This window comes from Dendropsophus ebraccatus, chromosome 15 (genome assembly GCF_027789765.1).
Source record: "Dendropsophus ebraccatus isolate aDenEbr1 chromosome 15, aDenEbr1.pat, whole genome shotgun sequence".
NCBI lineage: Eukaryota > Metazoa > Chordata > Amphibia > Anura > Hylidae > Dendropsophus > Dendropsophus ebraccatus.
The window spans coordinates 54,500,530-54,513,997 of NC_091468.1; the positions used below are offsets into that span (position 1 = coordinate 54,500,530).

The following is a 13,468-nucleotide window of genomic DNA, read 5'->3' on the forward strand; positions in this document are numbered from 1 at the left end:
GTGGTGTCCCTGTGTGTGCTCCTGTCTCCTCAGTCATGTCTGTGTGGTGTCCCTGTGTGTCCTCAGTCATGTCTGTGTGGTGTCCCTGTGTATGCTCCTGTCCCCTCAGTCATGTCTGTGTGGTGTCCCTGTGTGTGCTCCTGTCTCCTCAGTCATGTCTGTGTGGTGTCCCTGTGTGTGCTCCTGTCTCCTCAGTCATGTCTGTGTGGTGTCCCTGTGTATGCTCCTGTCTCCTCAGTCATGTCTGTGTGGTGTCCCTGTGTCTCCTCAGTCATGTCTGTGTGGTGTCCCTGTGTCTCCTCAGTCATGTCTGTGTGGTGTCCCTGTGTGTCCTCAGTCATGTCTGTGTGGTGTCCCTGTGTCTCCTCAGTCATGTCTGTGTGGTGTCCCTGTGTCTCCTCAGTCATGTCTGTGTGGTGTCCCTGTGTCTCCTCAGTCATGTCTGTGTGGTGTCCCTGTGTCTCCTCAGTCATGTCTGTGTGGTGTCCCTGTGTCTCCTCAGTCATGTCTGTGTGGTGTCCCTGTGTCTCCTCAGTCATGTCTGTGTGGTGTCCCTGTGTCTCCTCAGTCATGTCTGTGTGGTGTCCCTGTGTCTCCTCAGTCATGTCTGTGTGGTGTCCCTGTGTGTCCTCAGTCATGTCTGTGTGGTGTCCCTGTGTATGCTCCTGTCTCCTCAGTCATGTCTGTGTGGTGTCCCTGTGTGTGCTCCTGTCTCCTCAGTCATGTCTGTGTGGTGTCCCTGTGTATGCTCCTGTCTCCTCAGTCATGTCTGTGTGGTGTCCCTGTGTCTCCTCAGTCATGTCTGTGTGGTGTCCCTGTGTCTCCTCAGTCATGTCTGTGTGGTGTCCCTGTGTCTCCTCAGTCATGTCTGTGTGGTGTCCCTGTGTCTCCTCAGTCATGTCTGTGTGGTGTCCCTGTGTCTCCTCAGTCATGTCTGTGTGGTGTCCCTGTGTCTCCTCAGTCATGTCTGTGTGGTGTCCCTGTGTGTGCTCCTGTCTCCTCAGTCATGTCTGTGTGGTGTCCCTGTGTATGCTCCTGTCTCCTCAGTCATGTCTGTGTGGTGTCCCTGTGTCTCCTCAGTCATGTCTGTGTGGTGTCCCTGTGTCTCCTCAGTCATGTCTGTGTGGTGTCCCTGTGTGTCCTCAGTCATGTCTGTGTGGTGTCCCTGTGTGTCCTCAGTCATGTCTGTGTGGTGTCCCTGTGTCTCCTCAGTCATGTCTGTGTGGTGTCCCTGTGTGTCCTCAGTCATGTCTGTGTGGTGTCCCTGTGTCTCCTCAGTCATGTCTGTGTGGTGTCCCTGTGTGTCCTCAGTCATGTCTGTGTGGTGTCCCTGTGTGTGCTCCTGTCTCCTCAGTCATGTCTGTGTGGTGTCCCTGTGTATGCTCCTGTCTCCTCAGTCATGTCTGTGTGGTGTCCCTGTGTGTCCTCAGTCATGTCTGTGTGGTGTCCCTGTGTGTCCTCAGTCATGTCTGTGTGGTGTCCCTGTGTGTCCTCAGTCATGTCTGTGTGGTGTCCCTGTGTGTGCTCCTGTCCCCTCAGTCATGTCTGTGTGGTGTCCCTGTGTATGCTCCTGTCTCCTCAGTCATGTCTGTGTGGTGTCCCTGTGTGTCCTCAGTCATGTCTGTGTGGTGTCCCTGTGTGTGCTCCTGTCCCCTCAGTCATGTCTGTGTGGTGTCCCTGTGTGTGCTCCTGTCCCCTCAGTCATGTCTGTGTGGTGTCCCTGTGTCTCCTCAGTCATGTCTGTGTGGTGTCCCTGTGTCTCCTCAGTCATGTCTGTGTGGTGTCCCGGTGTATGTTCGGGTCCCCTCAGTTATGTCTGTGCGGTCTGGTATGGTATGGTGGTATGACCCAATCAGAGTATGGCGGTGTTTTCCAGTCACAGTATGGTGGTATCAGGTCTGGTATGGCGGTTTTACCCAATCACAGTATGGTGGTATTGGTCAGGTCTAGTATGGCAGTGTTATGCAGTCACAGTGTGCTGGTATTGGTCAGGTCTAGTATGGCAGTAGTACCCAGTCACAGTATGGCGGTGCTGTTCAGGTCTGGTGTGGCGGTGTTAAATGTGACGCCTGGAGCTATTATCACCAATCTACCAATCCTGTGGTGAGAATTCCCACGGACAATATGCAGACGGCTCTAATCATTGATTCAATGTGGAAATTTGTTTATGTTTTAAGCAGTTAAAAACCATGAAAAACGCGATTCAGACAATGTTTCTCCATGTAGAGAAATGCATGTGGCCGAAACCAGGCTCCCATTTCTTCCCCAGTAGTCATGTGCTGTTACCAGGATTATTGGCCATATGCCTATTGGTTACCGCATGAGGGACTGGCTTCGGCTGCATGTGGTGGTGTACAGTAAATGTGGGAACACGGCCTAAGACTGATCAGATATCAATATGATGTTCAGAAACTAGAAAATCCTGATGCTGATTGGTGAGAGAAGATGGGGCGTCTGCAGGTGTAGTGCCGGGGTCACCTGACTGCAGCGTAATAAGATTCTGTGGCATCATTGGCGATGATAGTGGGCGCAGGCACTGTACTGTTTTCCCTGGATTCATGCATTATACACCAAAGGATAACAGAACATAAATTACATGCTGTACAGCTCTATACTAGAAAGCTTCCATAGACTGTACTGTACTTTGTTATAATAATTATTATATAAATCAATGCATTTTAGCTATGATTTCTTACTGTGTTTATATATAATTATGCATGCACACTGAACAGGAATTTCATGAGAATTTAAACCTGCCTAAGATGAACATATATCAATCCTAAGTTAATAAGAAGGAAAATGCTGCCACCTTGTGGTAAACACTCACGTTGCATGTATTAATATAGTATTATGGTTTATAAAAGTAGCTCAGAAAATATTGTAAAAAAAAAATCAGCTATCCTCTATCCGAGCATCATATCGGCAGTTTTATGTTAGCAAGGACTACAGAGGAGAAGGATTTAGGGATACTGATTTCTGAGAGCCTTAAAGGGTTACTCTAGCGAAAATCATTTTCTTTCAAATCAACAGGCTTTAGAAAGTTGTTTCTTGCTCCCATAGGTCCCGCTCAGCCAATCGGCGCACGGCCCTGCCGCAGACAGTAATTGGCTGTGCAGGATCTATGGGAGCCGGGAGCCTCAGATGCAGGCGGAGCGCAGACCAGGAAAAGTATACTCTGGGCAGCGGCTGGTTAAAGAAGAAGTCCCGCGAAAATTTTTATTAAAGTATTGTATTGCCCCCCCCCCCCAAAGTTATACAAATTATCAATATGCACTTATTATGGGAAATACACATAAAGTGCTTTTTTCCCTGCACTTACTACTGCATCAAGGCTTCACTTCCTGGATAAAATGGTGATGTCACGACTTGAGCTGTGCAGGCTGTGGCTGCTGGAGAGGATGATCTATCCTGAGATAATAAGAAAGTCTAGAATAGAGGAGCAGGGCTGCTGTCAGAGGTCTTTGTGGTCGTATGACAGCAATGTGTAAGGGGGGGGTGTATTCAGCATGGACCAATAAGAAAGTAAGAATCACAGAGCTGTGCAGGAGGACAGTGGCAGAAACTTTCCTATACAGCAGTGTGAATGGCTGAGTGTGAGTACAGGCACATTATAGCGGGAAAGGAGAGGATGGGAAACACTAGGGCTGACAGAGACTGCAGGGAGCATGAAGGAATGAGCAGGGCAGATGTGAGCACAGTATAGCAGCACTCTGTCAGGCAAGAAAGGGGTTACAGCTATGAAGAGATTACCTTCACAGTCCTGTCCCCTGATGCAAGCCCCAGCCCAGAAGTGGATCTGCTATGATTTGGAAGGTGAGGGAGACTTCCTGGGTCAGAGTATTGTAGATCCCACTATGCAGGCTCCGCCCCTCCCCACTCCCCCTTCCACCCAGTACAGGGAGCTCTTAAAGGGGTAGTCCACCCCAAAAAAATTTCTTTCAAATCAACTGCTGCCATGAAGTGCCAGAGATTTGTAATTTACTTCTATTAAAAAATCTCAAGCCTTCCAGTACTTATCAGCTGCTGTATGCCCAACAGGAAGTTGTATTATTTCCAGTCTAGAGAGCAACAGAGGTTTTCTATGGGGATTTGCTACTGCTCTGGACAGTTCCTGACATGGACAGAGGTGGCAGTAGAGAGCACTGTGTCAGACTGGAAAGAAAACACCACTTCCTGCTGGACACACAGCAGCTGATAAGTACTGGAAGACTTAAGATTTTTTAATAGAAGTGAATTACAAATCTCTGGCACTTTATGGCACCAGTTGATTTGAAAGAAAATTTTTTTGGGTGGACTACCCCTTTAAACCAAGTTACAAAAAAAGCTCTCACGCCAAGTTACTCTTAAACCAAGGTACCACTGTGTGTGTGTGTGTGTGTGTATATATATATATATATATATATATATATATATATCATGTCTTGAGGCTCACAAACTAGATGTTTTAAGTTCCATCACTGCCATTACTGCAATCTCTTGCAACTGTATATATGAACCGCCATAGATGAAAGAGGCCGAGTGTCATGGCCCCATCAAACAGCTGACCATAGACGTTGTTGGGAGTTAGACCCCCACTGATCTAATATTACTCGTCTGTCCTAAGGAAAGGCCATCAGTTTACAAAACTTGGATAACCACCAGAAATAAATTAATTAAACAATTTCTGAAAACGCTTAAACTTTTTTTCCGGAATCATCTGTCTTCTTTGACATTTCCAAACCTTGTCTTGTAGCGTGTATACGGCTTATCTATGAATCCACACCATATGGACAGGAAGCATGCTGCTAGCTGAGTCAATTCAGGGGAAATCAAATAATAGCTTTATCTGGAATTCAGTGACTAAGATGGGAGTATTTAAAGTGACTCTGTACCCACAATCTGACCCTCCCCCAAACTGCCTCTACCTTCGGATCGCTGCTTTTAATCCAAGATCTGGCCAGGGGTCTGTTCGGCAGATGATGCAGTTATTGTCCTAAAAAACAACTTTTAAACTTGCAGCCCTGTGCCAAGCTGGCGTGGCCTAGAGTGTCTGTGTTTTAGGCTGGCACAACCTCTCTGTCCCTCCTCCCCGCCCTCTTCATCATTAGGAATGCCCCTGGCAGATTGTCTCCTTTTCAACAGTTGTGAGAATACGGCACATGGGCTGGATCGTTAAGGCACCTGTGCAGTGTTCATTGCAGAAGAATAGGAAAAATCCTGCCAGTGGCATTCCTAATGATGGGGAGGAGGGACGGAGGGGTGGTGCAAAGTTAGGGCACCCACGCTTTAGGCTACGGCAGTTTTACACAAGGCTGCAGGTTTAAAAGTAGTTTTTTAGGACAATAACTGCATCACCTGCTCAATGGACCCCAGATCTTGATTAAAAGCAGCTATCCGAAGGTACAAGCGGTTTGGGGGGGGGGGCAGATTGTGGGTACAGAGTCACTTTAAAGCCTCTCAGAAGATATTGTTTCTCTTTGTGGAGATCCAGCTGGGGTGTGGTGGAGAGAGGTGGGGCATGGCAGGAGGGCCCGGTTGGAGAAAAAGGACATTCTTAGCATGCATTGCAAAGACTACTGTGAAATGTAGCCTGACAGTAGTGCAAGGGAAGAAGAGGAAAAAGTGATGTGGAGCAGGCAGAAAACTGCATTAGAGGAGCGGGACTACTGTAAAACCACATAAAGTGAGTGTCAGGGGGAAACATAGGTAAGAACCCTGCATTGTTTGGAAGTTGTTTTTTTTTTTTTTTTTTTTAACAAAGGCGGTCCAGTGGTCCCCTTTAGGCTTCTTTCTCTGTTTTGAGTGGGAACATCTCTATTTTTGGATGCATTCATACCACGATTGCGCCTTCTAAAGCACCCTGCGAAAATAGGGAGCCAACATATCTGCGCACAGAATGGCATGGACTCCACTTACTTCTACGGCTCCATCATAGTAGCTAGTTACTAGATTCATATATATATATAATTACTTATAATAGTTTTCACTTGGACTCAAACGTGTGGTTTGCTATGCAGGTCGAAATGAAAACCTGTATATACAGTATGTGGGAAATGACCGACCCAAGTCACTAGTGAACTACATTCAGGCTATAGAAGTTAATGAGACCAGTGCCACTCCATGCACAGATACACTGGCACTAGGGATGGTCCGAACCTGGTTCGGACGGGGTTCGGACAAACCCTCCAGAATGATTACCGCTGTCTGCCCACTCCGTGCAGCGGGAGGATCCAGCGGGAGGAACGCCTGGAAAACTGGGATATAGCCATAGGCTGTATCCCAGTTTTCCAGGCGGTCCTCACGCTGTATCCGCCTGCTGCACGGAGCGGGCAGACAGCGGGAATCCGATGCCAAGTGTTCGGGTTCGGACCATCCCTAACTGGCACTTAATTTTAAGAGGGTGCTGACATATCCAGGCCTTGGAAGGCACAAAGGTAGTGAGAACTCTGCCTTATATTCAGCTATGACTATGAAGAAAAGTTTTTCTCCATATTAAAAACCATGGTATAACAAATGATCATGTTCCATCTTTGTTTTTATCACTTTTTTCCTAGTGTTGTGCTCCTATGTTTTGTTGCCATCAAGTTTCTCACCTCTCCCTGTAACCCTGGCCTTCCTGTATGGAGCGGACAAATCTGTGGCTTGTACAAACCATACCTTTATCATGTAGTTTGAGAGTCTGAGTTGCCTGACATCACTAATGGATGGGGTCCTTCTAAAGGCCCCTTTACATAGGTAGATTATGGGCAAGGAGCTTTTCTAGAAAAACGCCTTCAGCTGATAATCAGCCCATGTAAAAGTGTCAGCCATCAGCCAGGGAGCTGGAAAATGGCTACCTGTCCACTGATCACATCTTTTGTGTGGCTTTAAAAATTTATCGTTGTTCCTCTGTATATAGTATTTAAATGGCTGCACAAATGATAGTGATCATTTGTGCGGCCCATTCGTACGGTTAGTAAGATACCATGAAGTAACTGACCCATTAATAATATTTAGTTATGTCTTCTAGCTTTGGAGGACCTGCCATGTCCATGAATAACACAGACTGCCAATTCATTGTAACAAACATTGTGAAATACTAAATTTCTCTAGTGGGAGACTGAATTCTTAACATATTGCAGTCGATCACTAGGAATCTGACTTTTGTAAATAAAAAAAAATATTTATAAACTACTTGAAGCTCATAAAGATACTTCTTGGCTACAAATACAGAACTGTCGCATACGGATAAAATGTACAATACTACTAGTATGCCGCTTTATGTCAATTTTATTTGCTGTATTCTGTGTCTTTATTGCTTTTTTGTGAGCAATGTCTAGGTAATAAGTGTAAAATTATATTAACAACATTTGCACAGAATTTATTATTATGTTTTCCTTCAACATATACCAAGAGCATGTATTATACTGCTCATAAAGTACTTTACATTTAAATTAAATGGTAACAAATTTTTCATCAATAGATCAAGTGAATATAACAAAAAATACAGGGGGACATTTATCAAGAAAGCCCCGCCCTCTCTTAGTAAAGCCGTCTGGACTTTTTCTGAGCGCAGTCATTGCCCTGGAAAAGCTGTAGATTTTTGCTTGGTTTACGCCTGTTTCCAGGTGTAAACCTTGATAAAATAGGCGCGGAGGAAGGCCAAGCCACTTTGCTCGCCTGAAAGGCGGCTGGGGCACACAGGAGAAGTCAACAATCTGCGCCCTCTCTTTGGCATGCGCCAGGGACACAACCTTAATAAATCTCCCCCAAAAATCTTAATGAAAAAAAAAAAGCATTTTTCCCATTTAAAATTCTAGTTTACTTCTTTTCCCTCCTAAACTCACACTAAATAAGTAAGGGCCCTTTTACACAGAAAGATTATTTGACAGATTATCTGCCAAAGATTTGAAGCCAAAACCAGGAACAGACTATAAACAGTGATCAGGTCATACAGGAAAGCCTGAGATTTCTCCTCTTTTCAAATCCAGTCCTGGCTTTGGCTTCAAATCTTTGGCAGATAATCTTTCTGTGTAAAAGGGCCCTAAGAGATCAGGTTACAGCTACCAAAAGAAGTCTGTGGAGAAGGAAGAGGGAGAAGCAGTTAATAAATACTTGAAATACATTTTAAATTAATTTATCTCTTTCCTTTATATGCTAATTAATCTAACATCTCTAATAGTGATGATATGCATTTATTCCAGTGGTTTAATAGAGAATGTAGTCTCCATCGTTGGTCTTTGAGACACATTACTTTCCGATTTTGGAGACAGTCTGAATAGCTTTAATCCACTCTTTTCGCTCATCTGCTGACGCAGCCTGTAGCAAGTAATGAATTTCAGATGCTGTGATGATTTCAAAAAGATTTCCATCAACATCTTGTTTCCTCCCTGGAAAAAGCAATGGTAAAAGAAAGGACATGTTATCCAAAATAGCAGCTTTAAAAGTGCACTCAATTTTTAGTGCACTTTGTCTGTTGTAGCGTTTTGTGTCTGTTTTGACACTACTTCTTTTGTATTTTTGGTGCAAATTTTCACTTAATAGAAAAACATAGTAATAGAAGATAAAAGGCAATAAAAAAAACACTTTCTTCAGAGCCCTGTTTTGTCAAAGCATTTTATACCTGGGTCTTTTTATATCTTATGCCCCAATTTAGACCTCACCAACTTCTTACCTTCTTCTACTGCAGTCACAACACAGCCCCGCAGATGTATAGATCCCAGTGGTTCTTCATCTCCCTGTAAAGAAACATTACACTGCTTAACGGGAAATGTATGCTATATCCATGTGGACAGGCAGCTATAGGGTTTTCAACCCTGTACATTTCTATTAAACAGTGCCACCCTTCTCCCTGCTGCAATGGGGTTAATCTTTTCTGCCATGTGAGGCCAAAACTGAAACGGCAAAGTAGGAAAGGTTTGTATCCAAAAAAATTGCAGCGAACAGTAGCAGCAAAGTGTACTGTATACTTCTATATAATGGTAATCAAGTTGCCAAATATTTACTGAATTCCGAGTCCTGACTGCCTTGCGATCCAGTAGCTATTTGTACATCATTGAGTCGATGGAAGTGGGTATAGCTGAAGATGCTGGACAGTATGATTATGGCAACTCCATGGAACATACGGCCCATCAAGGACTCTGTCATCTGCCGCCTAAGGCAAGATATAAGTCTTTGTTGTAAGAGATAAAGCCCTATGACCAGAGCTAGGCCTGCCTGTACCCGGCATGGGATGGGATGGCCTGGGACATTTTAGATTTTTGAGATCCTCTTTACTATATACTTTATTATAAAAATAATTCTCTCTGATCAAGTAACTTTGTCTATATAAAAAATAACCAGCTATAATTCAGTCTCCCTATCATCAAGAGAAAAGTATAAATTGTGTGGTTTATGATATTATCTAGGGAATTTTAGTTAAAAAAAAATTGTATAATATCATAAACTCTGCCTCCTGGGCTTCGTGTCGAGAATATTCCATGAGGTTTATCTCGGACATATGCCATTGTATAGGCCTACTGAGACTGGGAATGGATAGTTAATGGGTGCCAAACTGCTCCAAAATAAGGTTTATGAGTAGAGATGAGCGAACCCGAACGATCGGCATTTGATTAGCCGGGGCTGCTGAACTTGGATAAAGCTCTAAGGTTGTTTGGAAAACATGGATACAGCCAATGACTATATCCATGTTTTCCACACAACCTTAGGGTTTTATCCAACTTCAGCAGCCACCGCTAATCAAATGCTGAAAGTTCGGGTTCGGATCGACTCGAGCATGCTCCAGGTTCGCTCATCTCTATTTGTGAGGTGTTCCTGGGTGGATTGTGGGAGAGTTCTATAAATGGGGAGTTGTATGTCGGGAGGTATGCTTTTTGTTTGATGCTTTTGAGTATTTGCATTATCACTGGAGGCAAAGTAAATCTATAGAGAAAAAAAAATCCAAAAAGTAATCTTACAGAGGCAGGATCATAGTAGTGCAGGTAGGCAGGATCTTCTCTGAGAACAAATTTCCTTACTTTCCAGTTTTTCCTTCTATGCCCCTGTGAGTTTGTAAGAAATTTGGTTAAAATGTTTAGAAGAAGAAAATAATTATAATGACGTCACAGAATTACTGGAAATGTAATTGTTCTCCTAATATGTCCAGTGCGAGTCAGAAGGAGCTGCCCAATAGCAAGAATCACTCAGCCACCTGTGTAAAGAAGAATCTGTACTACTGAGCATGTGTGACCACTGGAACTGACCACACCATATGTGTTCTTATGTGGAATCAAAGGAGCACAAGGAGGCGCCATAACCGTAAAACACAAATATCTATCTAGTTCAAATTTAAGTAAACTTATTTTGTTATTTTGGCTATGTTGCCACTTTGGGAACATATCGGGCAAAGGCGGCCATTTCTTATATAGACGACCACTAATCATGATCTTTATTAGCAGCCATTTATATAATGAGATGGCTGCCTTCCCCCACTATGTTCCTAACATATCTGCATCAGTACATTTACACTAAGCTCACACCTGCTTTTAATGCAGTTTACACTATAGACCTAAAGAGGTTATCCCACAAAATTGAAATAAATTAAAGGTGAACTATGACCAGGTTAGATGAATCTAACCTACTGATAGCCTCCTATTTCACACAGGGCGCTGAGGATGAAGGTATGTCTCTTACCTTCATCCTCGGCGCTGTTCCTGTGCATTTTTAATGTGAACCTCTGTCGGGTAAAGCCATTTGGAGCACTGCTCCGCCCCGGCTGGCCTGCATCGTCTAATGATTATCAGCGGAGTGGGCCAGATTGGCACTCTGGCGGCACTCCGAATGGCCTTACTGGACAGAGGACTATGTTAAAATTGCAAAGGAATGGCGCCAAAGATTAAAGTAAGAGAAATACCTTTTATCTTCTGCGTCCTGTGTGCGATAGGAAGCTATCAGAAGGTTAGGAAAGGTTAACCCTTTCATAACCTGGGGTCATTGATGCCTCAATGCCCAGGTCGTGTTTGGACATCAGCTTATGGAATCATAATAATCCCATAAGCTGATGTCCGTATCTCTGCCCCCTCTCCAGTGTCCCCTGCCGCTGTTACTATCTTGTCTTTCCTCCCAACCCCCGATGGCTTCCATAGACAGGAAGCCTGAGGCTTCTGGTTTCCATGGCTACCAACGGGGCTTTGCGATCACTTCGCAGAGCCCCGATGGACACCGGAGAGAATTCTTCCTCTGTAGAAGGAGAATTCTCTATCTGGAGCCCTATAGATGCTGCAGTCGTGCTGACCGCAGTATCTGTAGGGTTAACTGTCAGCACCGGAGCGGCGGGTCCCCGGCTATCACTGATAGCCGGGACCCGCCACGGATGACACAGGCGCAGCTCTTGTGCCTGCGTCATCCTGGATCGTTAATTAACGTCGCTGCAGCGTTGGGCATAGGCTGCAGCGACGTTAATTAACTGCGGCGGCGGGAGGAGGTTAACCTGCTGATAGTTCCCCTTTAAGCTCTTAAGTAATATACACCACTACTCTAAGGCTACGTTCACACAGAGCAAAAGGGGCGGATTACGCGAGGAAATATTTCCGCCTGAAATCAACTGCTGCTGAATTCCAAGCAGAATGCAAGCAGAATCCCTACGTATTCAGCTAGGAAAGTGTTCAGCTCGTAATCAGCTCTTGACAAATTCAGCGCGGAATACTCGAGGAATCCGCGCTGAATCCGCATGCATTCAGCGCTAAAATTCAGCGAGTATTTGGCGAGTAAACTAGACTATACCAGAATATAGTGTACTAGAGAAAACAGGATGGGTACCACCAGGTAAAAGAAAAATAATATGTAGAGCTGGGTGCAGACCACTACCCTAGGCACAATGCAATGTGTGAAAAAAAGAAGGACAGAGAGAAACTAGGGTAACTGAATCAGGCGCACACCAAAATAATTAGAAAAAAAAAATAACACTTTATTGAATACCAGCTAAACAAACAAATAAAAACATCTAAAATCCCCGTGAACGGGGAAACAAACTGCAGTACCTGTAAATAAAGGTAGGACTGCACTGCTACAATTATCTGGGCCAAAAAAATGCCCAACAAGCATGGGACTCAAAAGGGAAAAAGAAAAAAGTGTATATACAACCGTGTAGTCAAGGGATCATAGAAAAAATATGTCAAAGTATCACAGAACAATCATAAGAGTCATACCCTTGAAATATATCAGGTCCCCATGTAGCAGAAAGAAATACCCCACGCGTATCACCGCTACATTGCGGCTTCGTCAGGAGTCAATGCAATAACAGGGAGAGCCAGTATATATACCTGTGATCCATTCAATTCCCCATGATTGACATGGCGCCACGTGCTTAAACTTCTGGTCACGTGGTTCGCGCAGCCGCAGACTCCATTTCCGCCCGCCACTCACCCCGGCACCACTGCGTCACCACGTCGCGCACCGGATTGGTTGGGAGCGCGGCGAGTGCAGACGCAGACGTCAGTTCCGCCTGCCTCATTCCCTGGCGCCATGTCAATCATGGGGAATTGAATGGATCACAGGTATATATACCGGCTCTCCCTGTTATTGCATTGACTCCTGACGAAGCCGCAATGTAGCGGCGATACGCGTGGGGTATTTCTTTCTGCTACATGGGGACCTGATATATTTCAAGGGTATGACTCTTATGATTGTTCTGTGATACTTTGACATATTTTTTCTATGATCCCTTGACTACACGGTTGTATATACACTTTTTTCTTTTTCCCTTTTGAGTCCCATGCTTGTTGGGCATTTTTTTGGCCCAGATAATTGTAGCAGTGCAGTCCTACCTTTATTCACAGGTACTGCAGTTTGTTTCCCCGTTCACGGGGATTTTAGATGTTTTTATTTGTTTGTTTAGCTGGTATTCAATAAAGTGTTATTTTTTTTTTTCTAATTATTTTGGTGTGCGCCTGATTCAGTTACCCTAGTTTCTCTCTGTCCTTCTTTTTTTCACACATATACCAGAATATATACTAGAATCCTCCTCCCCCCCCCCCCTTTTTTCCCCATTTCCGCGCTGATTCAGGGCGTAATTTCCGCTTGTATTATGCTTGTATTCCGCACTGAAACAGAAAATTAGAGCCCCCAGCTGCTTTTGCTCTGTGTGAACGAGCCCTAACACTATCCATGAGAAAACAGTCGCTCTCCAGTGTCATTTTTACCCTTCTTATTTCTTTCCCTCCCTGCAACTCTGATCACTTTCTGCGGGTGGTGTCAATGTGATTAAAGCGACTCTACCCACAATCTGCCCCACAGAAAGCACTTGTACCTTCAGATAGCTGCTTTTAATCCAAGATCTGTCCTGGGGTCCGCTCGGCAGATGATGCAGTTATTGTCCTAAAAAACAACTTTAAAACTTGCAGCCCTGTATCAAATTGGTGTGGCATGGAGTGTCTGTGCATTAGACTTGCACCGCCCTTCTGTCCCTCCCCGCCCTCTTCACCATTAGCAATTCCCCAGGCATGTCTGAACACTGCACATGGGCTGGATCGTT

At 44.7% G+C, this 13,468-nt stretch overlaps 1 protein-coding gene across 1 annotated transcript in view; it reads right to left on the bottom strand.

Annotated features, from left to right (window-relative positions):
- Positions 1 to 7,237: 7,237 nt before the first annotated feature.
- The window catches only part of PLEK (pleckstrin), a 32,105-nt gene continuing 25,874 nt past the window's right edge, over positions 7,238 to 13,468 (bottom strand). Inside the window, exons 7-9 of the mRNA XM_069954537.1 lie at positions 9,915 to 9,998; positions 8,633 to 8,696; positions 7,238 to 8,348 (exon numbers count right to left, since the gene is read on the bottom strand). Of these exons, the coding sequence (XP_069810638.1) occupies positions 8,209 to 8,348; positions 8,633 to 8,696; positions 9,915 to 9,998 (288 nt within the window). The 3' untranslated portion in view covers positions 7,238 to 8,208. The remainder of the gene's footprint in view (positions 8,349 to 8,632; positions 8,697 to 9,914; positions 9,999 to 13,468) is intronic.